This window comes from Taudactylus pleione, unplaced genomic scaffold (genome assembly GCF_031769625.1).
Source record: "Taudactylus pleione unplaced genomic scaffold, aTauple2 ptg000967l, whole genome shotgun sequence".
In the NCBI taxonomy this organism is placed as follows: domain Eukaryota; kingdom Metazoa; phylum Chordata; class Amphibia; order Anura; family Myobatrachidae; genus Taudactylus; species Taudactylus pleione.
In genome coordinates this window covers 8574917-8590166 of record NW_028285368.1, presented here as the reverse complement: position 1 = coordinate 8590166, position 15250 = coordinate 8574917, and the positions used below count along the sequence as shown (strand labels likewise).

The 15250-nt window shown below is 49.3% G+C and overlaps 1 protein-coding gene across 8 annotated transcripts in view; it reads right to left on the bottom strand.

Annotated features, from left to right (window-relative positions):
• PTBP3 (polypyrimidine tract binding protein 3) overlaps window positions 1-15250 on the bottom strand; it is a 208270-nt gene that overhangs the window by 33121 nt on the left and 159899 nt on the right. For all 8 annotated transcript variants that reach the window (XM_088460110.1, XM_088460113.1, XM_088460111.1 and 5 more), the window contains one exon: window positions 594-768. In XM_088460110.1, the coding sequence (XP_088316236.1) occupies window positions 594-768 (175 nt within the window). The remainder of the gene's footprint in view (window positions 1-593; window positions 769-15250) is intronic.

Below are 15250 nucleotides of genomic sequence, written 5' to 3'. Positions count from 1 at the left end.
TCCCCTAACCCTCCTTAGGGGTGCCTAAACCTAACCTCCCCCCTTAGTGCCTATACCTAACCTCCCTCCGTTAGTGCCTAAACCTAACCCCCTCTCCCCGCACCCTAAACCTAACCCTCCCGGGGGGTGCCTAATCCTAGCCACCCCCCTAGTGCCTAAACATAAGCCCCCCTCCTCCTAGCGCCTATCCCTAACCTCCCTCCGTTAGTGCCTAAACCTAACCCCCCTCTCCCCGCACCCTAAACCTAACCCTCCCGGGGGGTGCCTAATCCTAGCCACCCCCCTAGTGCCTAAACATAAGCCCCCCTCCTCCTAGCCTAACCCTAACCTTCCCATGGGGGGTGACTAACCTTAAATTCCCCCGGGGTTCCCTAAACCTAACCCCCCCCATCCCCTGCTATGTGTACACTCACCCCCGGCAGAGGACGATCGGTCCGGCATCGGGATTAACATAGGCGTTGGTATTTCGACGCCTATGTTAAATCCCTTGCCGAGATTACATCCCGCCTGGAACAAATAGTGTAAATTTCAGCTTCAGGAGTCAACTTACATGGAGATGATACACTTGGTGTGAAAAAGTTTGCAATTCTTACCAAAAGCTGCTGCCATTGTGGCATCAAGGGACGGCTGTCCATCTCCAGTAGGCAGGTCAATGCGTGTGAAATCTCGACTCTTGTCATTGTTATACTTGACATTAAGGCTTGTCAACTTGGAGAATTCAATGCGCAGCGTGCAGCAGGCGTTGTAAATATTTTGCCCATCTAGAGCCTTAAATTAGACAATAAAAATGTATAAGCGTTAAAAAACAAAAACAAAATAAAAACAAAAAACAACAGCTATTATACCATGCATTACAGATAAGAACGCCAAGTGACTGTAAAAGTGTGCTACTCAAGGCTCAATTTTCCCTTGATCTTGGTATCTTGGAGTGAATGGAAAGCAATGAAACGTAACATAGCTCCTGTTAAGTATAAAAGGTAAGAAAAGACAGGGTTTTAGTAAAATGTCTCATTTATGAATACTCTTTATGCATAATCTTTACATTTGTGTATATAAAAATGGCAAGTCAGTCCTTTTTTATGTTCCACTCCATAATTTTCAGTTCTACAGTATTATATTGTAACCAAGTATTGCTGAGGAGTTGGGAGCCTCCTTGAGGCTCTTTCATACAAGCCAAGAACTAGTTTAATGGTGTCTGCATTATCTCCAGATTATGTGATTTAGTTCCTACAACCTCAGGCATAAAAAGGTATAACAAAATAATGAATGAAAAGATCAAAAAAAAAAAGGAAAACCACTACACACACAAAGGAGGAAGCAAAACTTAATCCCCTTTACAACAAGCACAAATGGATCCATGTGTTTTCCGGCATACTACCAACTGTTGTAGAGTGATACGTAAAAGTGTCATGGTCATTAGCAATTAAAAATGTATGTCTGCCTGATTAGAGCAAGACTGGCTGTGACCAGATTAAGGCACACATCCACTTAGACTACAGAGGTATATGGATTCCAATTTAGAACCACAGTTAGGAATTATGCAGTTTTAATACATTCAATGCTAGTTCTCAGTATCACATATTCTTAAGAACTAAACATATATTAACTTTTATGTTTTAAAAGCAGAGGTGACCAGCATTCTGGATCAATTTGAAGCTCAGCCACTAACCAGTACAGTGTGTTTTTAGATTCTACATACTGACCTAACGCCATAGTATTTACATAAATAGTATTCCACAGTGTGTGTGTGTGTGTGTGTGTGTGTGTGTGTGTGTGTGTGTGTTTGCCTGTGCGCGCTACTGTACAGCCCTGCCTGCTGTACAGTAGTTGTAAAGTTTCTCTATGCTAGATCCCGGCAGCAATTGCCATTGCGTTGGCTGATTTATAGCCTTAGAGGATGTATATACTTTCAATTCTCAACTATACAATTTTTTCCTGCAAACCCTGTTGAGATGGAGCATCTTATACTAATGAGAAAACTGTGGTGTGATATTTAAAACAAATACAAAATGTTTTAATTATTCAGCAGATTATATTATCTTTACACTATTAATATCTTTATAGAAGTATTTAAAAAAAAAAAAAAAAGTAAAGTTAAAAAACAAAAACAGAAATTAGTTAATTCTGGATTTGTCAGAATGCAGTGGTTAGCCTGACTAGCTTCTGCAGATCTGCCCCTTCCTCAATTCTCGGTTGAGCAAATTGCTAAAATAATTGAAAACTACTCCTTTCTACAGTGAAGGCTATTGTTACTCCCTAGGTCAGGGGTCTTCAACCTTGGCCCTCCAGCTGCTGTGGAACTACACATCCCAGCATGCACTGCCACCTTTTTCATATAACAGCATGCTAAAACTATGGCAGTGCATGCTGGGATGTGTAGTTCCACAGCAGCTGGAGGGCCAAGGTTGAAGACCCCTGCCCTAGGTGTTTATAGATTAATGAGAACCAGGGCCAATTTTAGCAGGATGGAATATACAAAGGCGCTAGTGTGCAGCTTTGCAGTTCCGTCCACTGCTGAATTAACCCCACAGTACATGTATAGAAGGGGCTTGAAACCAAGCCTCTGTCCTAGTAAAGGTTAATTAAGGTCATATACTGCTAAGGAAAATAAATAGTCATCTAGGCATCAATGTATGCATGTGAACACTGTGGAGGTTATGTAATAGGTTACAATATTATGGATCCAAATTTGGGTCCTAGGATGTCTACTCAACATCCCCATGAAGGTCATATTTGGGACAACCGGCAGAGGAATTCCTTCCATTCTGGTTGTCACATAGGTGCCTGGACAAAAATGTTGCCAGTCCTATCCAAGTGTTGGTGCCCCACTGCTACTATTGCTAAATATGGGCTTTCAAGCGTTAAAAACTATTGGCTGAGCATGACCGAATTCAGCTGGTTTCAAGATTACTCTTTTAAACCTAAGACTCATTTGAATATTCAATCTAGACTATTATCGTAAAAACAGGACATCCATTCTTATGCCAAAAATGCCAAAACCCGGACAAGCTTTTGGGATATGATAGAAGTGTGTTTTTTGTGTGAATTTTTTTTGCCAAAATCTCATTTAAAAATATATATATTTTTTTTTTCATAAAACATTTGCATTTGCATTTTTGGAACCTTTTTTCCTAAAGCTGGATTTAATTCAGAACAATTTTGTTTACAGAAATACATTTTGTTGATTAATCTTAGTCAAACTCATTTTTTAATGGGCAGAAACGCAACTTCTAACACACCATATATTGTACTTCACTCCCTACTATCGCGCCTGTGGCAGGGCTAGTAATCTTTACATATTTCCCAGTGTATGAATATTTAGAATGTCAGATATTTGGTAAAATAAGAGAACAATCCCTTTATAAAGTTTGAAAGAAGATAGTGTCAGATTTGCAATATGAATCTGAATACAAATTAGGCATATGGTAGATATTTAAGTAAGTAGAGCCATCAAATACATCAATGTTTAACAAACCGACTCTTTGCTTCCAGGGGGACTTAGGGTTAGGCAATCGCCCGGGAGGGTTAGGCACCCCGGGGGGAGGTTAGGGTTAGGCACCCCCCTCCCAGGAGGGTTAGGGTGTGGGGAGTGGGGGTTAGGTTTAGGCACCCCTGGAGAAGTTTAGGCACTAGGGGGAGATTAGGGTTAGGCACCTCTAAGGGAGGGTTAGGGGGGGAGAGGGGTAGGGATAGCATACTTGCCTGCCAGGTCGGGATCTACGCTGTTCGGGCTGCTGGCAACCGCCAGGCTCACGTCCGGCGGTCATTCATACCGATCCCATTTCTAACATAGAAAGATCTGAAACTGGTCCTTAAGTTCATGTTACTGCCAAACTATACTTGTAGCATTGAGTGTTTTTAATGTTATTTGTTTAGAGATCCCATAATTGACCCAGAAAACTGTAGTTATGGCCATTATTTTATGTTAAAGTCAATGTCTCGGATGGAAGCTACCACTGTAAAGAGCACTGAAGGATAAAATTAATTAAATGATTAATATAACAGCATGGCCAGCCTAAATGGCATGATAGAATGTAGAAGAAGCCTTTTTGCAGCTTTACACAGTGTGTATGATTTATGTGCTGGTAGCAAACTCCTCCGGCTGGACCAATCAGAGGGTCACAAGCAAAGAGAAAGCTTGAGCTCCTGTAGTTCGGACCTGTAAGTACACCCAGCATCACAAATGTATTAAACACACTGTTGTTCTTATTATGCAGCACATAAACCCCAGTTCACATATGCCACAGTATCCACTACACTGGTGATGTAGCTATGTGTTGGGGGGCCCCTGGGTGACCGCCCTGGCTTCCCTGTTGTTGATCTGGCACTGGGAGTTGCAGAGTGGATTAAGGGCTAAAAGGAACTATTAATTGAAGATAAAATTGAGATGAGAGAGTTGGAAAGAGTGGTGGCTTTTATCTAGGAACTGCAGGGCAGGAGCCCCCAAAGTAAAAATCCTTCACTGCAGTCCTGGTAGCCCACCCTCCAACCCCGCAACGGCAAACACTCCTGTATTCCTGCTAGTGCAGGGCAGGCACAGCAGGGAGCAAGAGACAGTCGCAGACCCTGTGTAGATCTGCCCTGCATAAGGAGGAGTTGACTCTATTGTGGCACACAGGACTGGCAGTCTCAGGGGGAGGAGTGCAATTAGCAGGCAGAACTTTCATCAGGAAGCCCACACTGTGCTAATTTGTCAGCCTTTTATTGTGCTTCTAGGGGCTGCAAATGGTGTATACTAACGGGGCCAAAGTCCACTGCGATCTGCAGTGCTAATTAGCACTCCATTGGAGAGATCTGCAAAATCTCTTGCATTGTGATATAATTACACAGCACCAATTTATGAAATTATGCAGAAACTGTAGTTTTTACAAAATCTTATGAAAAAAAACAAGAGATATGGTAAGAACTTACCTTTGTTATCTCTGTTTCTACGAAGTCCTTAGGGTCCACAGGGATACCTTGGGGGGGTATAGGCTTGGCTCTGCCATGGGCACCACAGTTAAATCTTTAATCCCAGGATGCACCGGGCCCCCTCCTATACCCTGCCCCCAGGCCAAGGCACCTCAGTTTTAGTAACAAGCCATAGGCCGAAGCAGGAGAGAAAGGAAAAAAAGTCTAGAACACACGAGATTCACATTCTCACAGAAAAGGAGAAAAACTGGTGACCAGAACACCACCCTACAGAAGCACAGGACTAAGGACTTCATAGAAACAGAGATAACAAAGGTAAGTTCTTACCATATCTCTTGTTTTCTACTCCAGGGTCCTTAGGGATCCACAGGGATACCTTGGGGGATGTCCCAAAGCAATACCCTTCAAGGGAGGGGACGCTCCTGTGCAGAAAGGAGCACCTGCCGCCCGAGGGAAGCATCCTGAGGAGCGAAGGTGTCAAATGCGTAATGTCTGGTGAAAGTATGGGCAGAGGACCAAGTGGCCGCCTTACAAAGCTGAACAGCCGAGGCGCCACGGCGAGTAGCCCACGAAGGACTCACAGACCTCGTAGAATGAGCCTTCACCGAGGGTAGCACCAGAAGACCCTCATGAGTGTAAGCCTCAGAGAAAGCCTTGCAAATCCACCGTGCCAAGGTCTGCTTATTGGCAGGCCAACCCCTCTTATGGAACCCATAGAGGACAAACAAAGAGTCTGATTTTCTCAAAGGACTGGTAAGGTCCACATAAATACGCAGAGCCCGTACCACGTCCAAAGAAACCTCACCAGCCGAGAGATCCAATGAATTAAACGCTGGGATTACAATTTCCTCGTTGATGTGGAAACTAGACACCACTTTAGGAAGGAAACCAGGGAGGTTCCGAAGTACCGCCCTGTCCGAATGAAAAATCAGAAAGGAGGGGCACCAAGAGAGCCCCCAAATCCGACACTCTTCTAGCCGAAGCAATAGCTAGAAGGAACACTGTCTTTATTGTAAGCCACTTCAAATCCACTGAACCCAAAGGTTCAAATGGAGGACCTTGAAGCACCCTTAGGACCACAGCCAAGTCCCAAGGAGCCACCGGAGGGACAAAGGGAGGCTGGATGCGAAGGACACCTTGCATAAAAGTGCGGGTATCAGAGAGAGTAGCGATCCTATGCTGAAACCAAACCGACAGGGCAGAAACATGCACCTTCAGTGAAGCGAGGCGTAGACCTAGCTCCAAGCCCACCTGTAAGAAAACCAGCACCCTGGATATTCGAAACTCCTGACGATCATACCTTCTATGGCGACACCACTCGAAATAAGTATGCCACACCCTGTGGTAGATTCTAGTTGAAGCAGGTTTCCGTGCTCAAAGCATGGTATTAACCACCGCTCTGGAGAAACCCTTTTATCTCAAGAGGGAAGTCTCAAGAGCCACGCTGCCAAAGACAGATGACTCAGGTGCAGGTAGAGACAAGGACCCTGAGACGACAGGTCCGGATGCTGAGGTAACAGCAATGGAGTGTCGATGGACAGACACTGAAGATCCGCGTACCAGTTCCATCTTGCCTCCTTCCTGCCTGAACTTTTGAATTACCCGAGGCAGAAGGGAGAATGGAGGAAACCGGTACACGACTTGGAAGTTCCACCGCACCGACAGGAGAGCCCCTGCGTCTCTTGTTCGGGACCAGTACGCCCACAGCTTGCGGCTGTGTCTCAAGGCCATGAGGTCTATTTTGGGAAGGCCCCAATTGTCCACCAGAAGTTGGAAGAGACCATTCCCCTGGGTGTACATCGTGGCGGCTGAGAAAGTCCGCTTCCCAGTTGAGCACTCCCGTGATGAACACGGCCGAGATGGCTGGGAGATTGCTTTCTGCCCAAGTCAGAATGCCAGATACCTCCCTTAGAGCCGCTAGACTTCGAGTTCCTCCTTGATGGTTTATGTAAGCCACCGTGGTGGCGTTGTCCGATTGAATTTGCATTCCTGCAGGAAATGTCTTGCTTGTTACAGTGCTCTGAGTACTGCCCGAAGCTCCAATATATTGATTGTCAGAATCGATTCCTCTGACGTCCACCAACCCTGAAAGACGTGTGGACCCGTCACAGCACCCCAGCCCCGAAGGCAGGCATCCGTTGTTAGAAGGATCCAATCCGAAATCCAAAACGGACGTCCCCTGCTGAGATGGGACTTCTGTAACCACCAGGTCAGGAACAGGCACACCTACAGAGTGAGCCTGATCATCCTCGTCTTTGACGGGGAATTCCGTCCCATCTGGAGAGGATCAACATCTGCAGAGGCCTGGAATGGAACTGGGCATATTCCATCATGTCGAACGTGGACACCATGGATCCCAGTAACTTCATTGCCAAGAGAAGAGACACGTGGCGACTCTTTAGAACCTTGCGTATCATGGATTACAACAGGGTTATCTTTTCTTCCGTCAAAAAGAACCTCTGTTGTTGAGAGTCCAACAACGCTCCTAGGCGGATCATCCTCTGAGAAGGAAGTAGAGATTATTTCTTCCAGTTCACTAACCAGCCGTGAGCCTGCAACACTGATATTGTCAGTTGCAGATGGCAAAGAACCTGTGGCGGCCCTGCCAACAACAGAAGGTCATCCAAGTAAGGTAACAGACGAACTCCCTGCAACCGCAGGTGTGCCGCCATGACCGCCATCACCTTTGTGAACACCCAAGGAGCCGTGGAAAGGCCTAACGGTAGGGCTTGAAACTGGTAATGTTGGTCCAACACTGCAAATCTGAGGTAACGCTGATGCGCCCTGGCAATGGAGATATGCAGGTAAGCGTCCTGAATATCCAGGGACACCATAAAATCCCCAGGTTGCATAGCTAACACAATAGAATGCAGAGTCTCCATTCGGAACCGAGGGACTCTTTAAAAACTTGTTCAGGGACTTGAGGTTGAGGATAGGTCGAAACGATCCGTTTGGTTTTGGGACCAAAAAGAGGTTTTAGTACCCAGTCCCCCTTAGCGGAGACAGTTCTCTATGACACCCATCTGGAGCATAGAGCGTACTACCCCCTGGATCGCTAGAGCCTTTGCGGGATCTGAAGGAAGGCCTGCTGCAAAGAACTGATGAAGGGGCCTTCAGCGGGAGAGGGCATACCCCTGAGATACCACTTCCCTTACCCAAGTGTCTGTGGTGGTCTGGTACCAACACTGGGCATATTGCAGAAGTCGGCCTCCCACCTTGGGGTCCCCCAAGAGGAGGCCCAACCCGTCAGGCTGAGGGTTTGTCGTCCGGCTTGGCGGCTGGACGTCTTGTACTCCAAGCTTGTTTCTTGGGCTTGGCGGCCTTTTTGGGGCCTTAAGGTCTCGGAAAGGACTGTACTTTAGGCGATAGGGCTGAAAGGATGAATTTTTAGAACCCGACGGGGTTGGAGCTGAAGGTAGACATGCAGACTTGGCTGCTGCCAGCGTGTCCACTGTCTTGTCCAGAGCTGGTCCAAACAAGACCTGTCCATTATAAGGTAAGCCTTCCAAACCCTTCTTGGGATTCTGCATCCGCCCTCCAAGAACGTAGCCATAAAGAGCGTCCAGCAGCCACAGCTGCTGCGGAAATTCTAGAGGTTAGAAGGCTCAAATCCAAGGCCGCTTCATTAATATACGTAGCGGAATCCCTGATGTTACCTACTAACACAACCTGTTCACTGGTACCCTCCGGAGTGAACGATGCCTCCAACGCATCTGCCCATCTTTCCATAGCCTGGGCCACCCAGCAAACTGCCATAGCTGGTCTGGATGCTCCTCCTGCAAGTGAATAGATAGAATAAAGACACACTTCCACCTTACGGTCTGTAGTATCCATCAGGGAGGACATGGACGGCATCGGTAAAGTTGCACTCTTTACTAAGCGCGTCACATGAGAGTCCACTTGAGGTGAAGACTCCCATTTTGCGAAATAATCGTCCGCAAAAGGGTATGCCCGGGCCAGGCGCTTGTAAGGCTGAAACCTGATTCCCGGAGATTTCAACGCCTCCTCTAGGTGATCTACAAGCTGACCAGATAGAGGAAACACTGCTGCAGCACTTTTAACTTCTTTGAAATAAGCAAGTGTAGGCGCTGCAGGTAGGCTATCGTGAGTAATCACCATGGACGTACGGATCGCCCGTATAACACGTGTGTGTGTGCGTGTGTGTGTGTGTGTGTGTGTACATATACATACTAGATTTAACCTCTGCCCCTGCTTGAGGGGTGTCAGTGTCTGACAAATCTAGAATTTCCCCATCATCAGACGACACGTCATCATCATCCTGAGTGGATGGATACAACTATAATGGCCTCTTAGCAGGTCTTGCTGAATCCTGCTCCGCAGCATTTTGTACTGGAGCTGACACAGGATTAGACCAACCAGGGTCTGCCGGAGCAATAACCTGTTGCGGCGGGCACTGCGCCATTACCAACGGCCCCTGAACCCCTAGTACTGCAGGCGGGACTACTGTCTGCTGTGCGAACCCCAATTGGGGAAACGCAGGTGGGACTGTCAGTCTATTTATAAGGACATTTAAGGCCTGTGCAAAACAAGCCCAAGGTGGTTCCTGGGGGTTGCTGGGTGCAGTAGAGGTACCCGGAGAGGCCAAACATGCAGTGCATAAACCATCCTGAAGTACCTCCCCCTCCCCCACACCTGTTTTACATTTAGAACAGGAAAATAGAAGAGGTTGCCCAATGGACAGAGAATCCTGACTGGACATATCTGTATGTGACTTCTGCCCCAGTAATACAATTTTATGTAAGAACTGTGAGGCAGATTTCCACCCTGACAGTACTGGCACCGAGAGGGCTGAGCAGAAAAAAAGAATAGGGATAGTAAAATGGCTGACAGAGAAGTTCAGACACACAGCGCTAGCATAAAAGTCACATACAATACAGAAAAACTTCCTGCACTAATTGTACTATTCACTACCCTGAGCAGCAGCCCGGTAATGATAGGTTTACATATGCTGACCTTAGGAGAAGGGGTATGTAAGGGGCACCCATGCTCCGCACACTGCTATCCACCGCGTCCTGCACATCATAAAATGGCAGCCGGAGTGAAGGGAGGCAGGCCTGGGAGGATCACTGCCTCAGCCCGCCAAAACCTATTCGTAAGGCGCGTGAGGACAGTAAAAGGGGAGGAACCTCCTGTGCTGAACAGGGAAGGCGTCCTCCCCTGGCAGGCCATTAACCCCCCGGATGCTGAAGCGCATCCTTAACGCTCCAGCCCCGCATCCCTGGTGGTCTAGTGTGAGCGCAGGCTCATGCCTGGCTCCACTATACTGCCGTCCCCAGGGAGCCCCCAGCCCTGGGGACGCCAGACTGCGTATCAGCGGACGCCTATCTGCAGACGCCCTCTGCTTACCTGATGATGTCCCCCGTACATCCGGCTGCAGTCACAGACCCCCGGGGGTTCCGCTAGCTGGAACCCCCCCCAGAGCCCGCCGAGCTCCCCGGATCGCTACCGGTGGTCGGCGCCGACAGGGGTGTTGGAGCGGTGACATGGACGTCCGCTGGACTGTACATGTTACTGCTCTTGAAGATCTTCAGGGGCCGTGAAACACAGCCCCCCTGTGCGGCAACCCAGCTCCGGCCGTGCTCCTACTGAAACTGAGGTGCCTTGGCCTGGGGGCGGGGTATAGGAGGGGGCCCGATGCATCCTGGGATTAAAGTTTTAACTGTGTGGTGCCCATGGCGGAGCCAAGCCTATACCCCCCAAGGTATCCCTGTGGATCCCTCAGGACCCTGGGAGTAGAAAAGCTTGATAAACAGGCCCCTTCGTGTTGAACACTATAAAAGGCTTAATTATATTATTAAGCCTTTTATAGAGAAAGCTTGGTGCAAAATTAAACCTATAACATAGTAAGGAAAATTTTAGAACACACAATTGACATTTAATTGTGTCTGATATGTGAAACTTTTTTCCCACCAGTTATACCTGTATATAATATTGCTATAGTAAACCCTGAACTACCCTATTCATATCACACAAACACATTGAGCCCTATTCTAAAATCGGACACAATGCTGATATTGGCACAAATGGTTGATGTTTTTCAACTGCGCATACATCCAAGTTACACTACGCACGTGTCCCACAGGGGTGGTGGGGGAAACAGAGGCGCAGTGGCGATTGACACACAGCCTCAGAAATGTTTGTTAAGAGAGTGTTCTGTTACTTATTATAACTTTATGCTATAGATTTAAAATAGAGAATCTTCAGGTGGTGTACCCTGTGCAACTAGCAGTAGCTAGGCAATAGCATGCCCCTTGAGTCTAAAGGTAGGAGCCACCACTGGTAAAAGGAGAAGCAACAAGGAGAACTACGTACAGGAGGAAAGTGAAAGACCTTCACAAGAACAGTCTGGGATAAAATGGAGTGACAGATAAACAGGGGTGGAGTTCAGAAATAAAGGAGTAGGAAGGAAAAAATATGAGATATGGTAAGAACTTACCCTTGTTATCTCTATTTCTACGAAGTCCATAGGGTTCCACAGGATACCTTGGGGTATAGGTGTGACGTCAGTCGCAGGGCACCAAAGAGTTAAGCTTTCAGCCTCCCAGGATGCACTAGGTCCCCCTCCTATACCCCGCCCCCGGGCCAAGGCACCTCAGTTAGTTACCAAGCCATAGGCCGGAGGAGGAGAAGGAAGAGAGAGAACAAAGATCTGGACACATACAAGAATCACATTCTCACCAGAGGGAGACGGAAAACCGGTGACCAGAGCAAAGCCCATCTGCAGCACAGGTGCGACAGGGCGGGAGTCCTGTGGAACCCTATGGACTTCGTAGAAATAGAGATAACAAGGGTAAGTTCTTACCATATCTCATATTTTCTACTTCAGGGTCCATAGGGTATCCACAGGATACCTTGGGGATGTCCCAAAGCAGTATCCTTTAAGGGTGGGGACGCTCCTGTGCAGAAAGGAGAATCCGCCGCCCGAAGGAAGCATCCTGAGAGGCGAAGGTGTCAAACCTGTAATACCTCACGAAGGTATGGACAGAAGACCACGTAGCAGCCTTGCAGATCTGAACTGCCGAGGCACCACGTCGAGCTGCCCACGAAGGACCCACAGACCTAGTGGAATGAGCCTTCAGAGAAGGAGGGACCGGTAGGCCTTCATGAAGATAAGCTTCAGAAATAGCCATACGGATCCAGGCTGCCAAAGTTTGCTTTGAAGCAGGCCAACCCTTTTTACAGAAGCCATAGAGGACAACAAAGCGTCCGACTTCCTAAACAAAGAAGTGCGGTCAACATAAGTCCTTAAGGCCCGCACAACATCCAAAGAGGCCTCACCCACGGAAAGACCCGGTGAGTTAAAGGCCGGAACAACTATTTCCTCGTTAACACGAAACTGGGAAACAACTTTGGGAAGAAACTCGGGCCGAGTGCGGAGCACTGCCCTGTTCCCATGAAAAACCAAGAAAGGGGGTCTACAAGAAAGAGCCCCTAACTCAGAAACACGTCTGGCTGAAGCAACGGCCAGAAGGAAAACAGTCTTAGCTGTTAGCCATTTAATATCCACTGAGCCCAGTGGTTCAAACGGCGGTCCTTGGAGAGCCCTCAGGACCACAGCCAAATCCCAAGGCGCCACAGGTGGAACAAAGGGCGGCTGAATACTGAGAACACCTTGCATAAAGGTGCGCACATCCGGGATTGTAGCAATCCTACGGTGAAACCAGACAGATAGGGCCGAAACCTGTACCTTCAAAGAAGCAAGGCGAAGCCCATGATCTAGTCCCGCTTGCAGGAAGGCGAGAATCCGAGACAGACGAAACTCCCGCGGTGCATAACCTCTCGGTCGACACCACTGGAAGAACGTATGCCACACGCGATGGTATATCCTCGCGGAAGACGGTTTCCGAGCTCGTAACATGGTACGCACCAGAGCTGGAAAACCCCCAGGACCTTAGCATGGCCGTCTCAACAGCCACGCCGCCAAAGACAGCCGAGTCAGGTCCGGGTGAAGACAAGGACCCTGAGACAGAAGGTCCGGTCGTAGCGGCAACCGCAGAGGACTGTCCACGGACAGACCCTGAAGGTCTGAGAACCAGTGCCGTCTGGGCCACGCGGGAGCTATCAACAGGAGCGTCCCTCCTTCCTGTTTGAATTTCCGGATTACCCGTGGAAGAAGGGAGACCGGAGGGAACAGGTATGCGAACCTGAACGTCCACCGGACGGACAGAGCATCCACCAGAGACGCCCCTTCGTCTCTTGTGCGAGACCCGTACACCGGCAACTTGTTGTTGTGCCGGGACGCCATGAGGTCGATTTCTGGAAGACCCCACCTGTCCACCAGTAGTTGAAAAACGTCCGGGTGCAGGGACCATTCCCCTGGATGAACGTCCTGGCGACTTAGAAAGTCCGCCTCCCAATTTAGCACTCCCGGGATGAAGACCGCTGATATGGCCGGAAGATTGCGCTCCGCCCAAACCAGGATCCGAGAGACCTCTACGAGAGCCGCCCGACTGCGAGTTCCTCCTTGCCTGTTTATGTAGGCCACGGTGGTAGCATTGTCCGACTGGACCTGCACCGGGTGACCCTGGAGAAACCGCTGTACCTGCAGGAGAGCATTGAAGACCGCACGGAGTTCCAAGATATTTATTGGAAGCTCCGCTTCTGTCGGTGTCCACCTTCCCTGGAACAAGTGTGGATCCGAAACTGCTCCCCAGCCCCGAAGACTGGCGTCCGTTGTCAACAGGACCCAATTTGGAACCCAGAACGGACGTCCCTTGTTGAGGTGGGTCGTCTTTAACCACCACGCAAGGGACAGGCGAACCTCCGGGGTGAGCACAATCGTCTGGAACTTCAGAGACTGAGGCAGCCCGTTCCACTTGGACAGGATCAGGTGCTGCAGAGGTCTGGAGTGAAACTGGGCGTATTCCACCATGTCGAACACCGACACCATGGAGCTCAGTAACCTCATCGCCGAGTGTAAGGACACCCGGCGGCTGTGCAGACAACTGCGCACCCTTGACTGTAAAGCAGAGATCTTGTCCTCCGTCACGAAGATCCTTTGCTGTCCCGAGTCCAATAAGGCTCCAAGATGCAGAATCCTCCGAGACGGGATTAGAGTGGACTTCTGCCAGTTGATTAGCCAGCCGTGCCGTTGCAGCAGTGCAATGGTCAGGTCCAAGTGGTGTAACAGGAGCTCTGGAGATCCTGCCACCAATAACAGGTCGTCCAAGTACGGCAACATGCGGACTCCTTGCAGCCGCAGAGAAGCCGCCATGACCGCCATAGCGTCCTGTATGTCCAATGACACCATGTAGTCCCCACGTTCCAGCGCCAGAATGATGGACCGTAGGGTCTCCATCCGAAACTTCGGGACCCGCAAAGACTTGTTGAGTGCTTTGAGGTTGAGAATCTGACGATATGACCCATTGGGTTTCTGTACCAAAAATAGATTTGAATAGAAACCCTGGCCCCTCTGGGAGAATGGAACAGGCACTATAACTCCAGCCTGGAGCATAGTGTGCAATACCTTCCGCAGCTCCGTAGCCTTGTTCCGGTCTGATGGTAGACCCGTGGTGAAGAATCGAGCCGGGGGTCTGTGCCGGAAGGAGAGGGCGTACCCGTGAGAGACCACCTCCAGAACCCAAGTGTCTGTCGTAGTGAACGACCAACACCGGGAGAACTGCAGCAGGCGGCCTCCCACCCTGGGATCCCCCAAGGGGAGACCCGGACCGTCAGGCCGCAGGCTTGTCATCTGGCTTGGGGGCCGGACGTCTGGTACTCCATGCCTGTTTCCGGGGCTTGACCGATTTCTTAGGGCCAGCCTGTCGAGGAAACGACTGTGGTTTGGGCCTGCCCTGGGCCCTAGATGACCGAAAGGACGATGGTCCAGAACCAGAAGGAGCAGCGGCCGACGGGAGACAAGCAGATTTGGCTGCCGCCAGCGTGGCCACAATCTTATCCAGATCCGGACCGAAGAGAACTTCTCCGGTAAACGGCAACGCTTCCAGACCTTTCTTGGATCTGCGTCCGCCTTCCAGGATCGCAGCCACAAGGTGCGACGAGCAGCTACCGCTGCTGAAGAAATTCTAGACACCAGAGTACTAATGTCTAGAGCCGCCTCGTTGATGTAGGTGGCCGAATCACGGAGATTGCCAATCAACTCCGCCTGTTCGGCCGGACAGTCGGATTCAAAAGAAGCCTCTAATGAATCCGCCCAGCGCTCCATCGCTCTGGCAACCCAGCAAATGGCCATAGCCGGCCGTGCTGCCCCCCCTGCAAGGGAATAAGCGGACTTCAGGCAGATTTCTACCTTGCGGTCCGTAACATCCTTAAGGGAGGACATGGATGGCATCGGCAATGTGGCACTACGGACAAGACG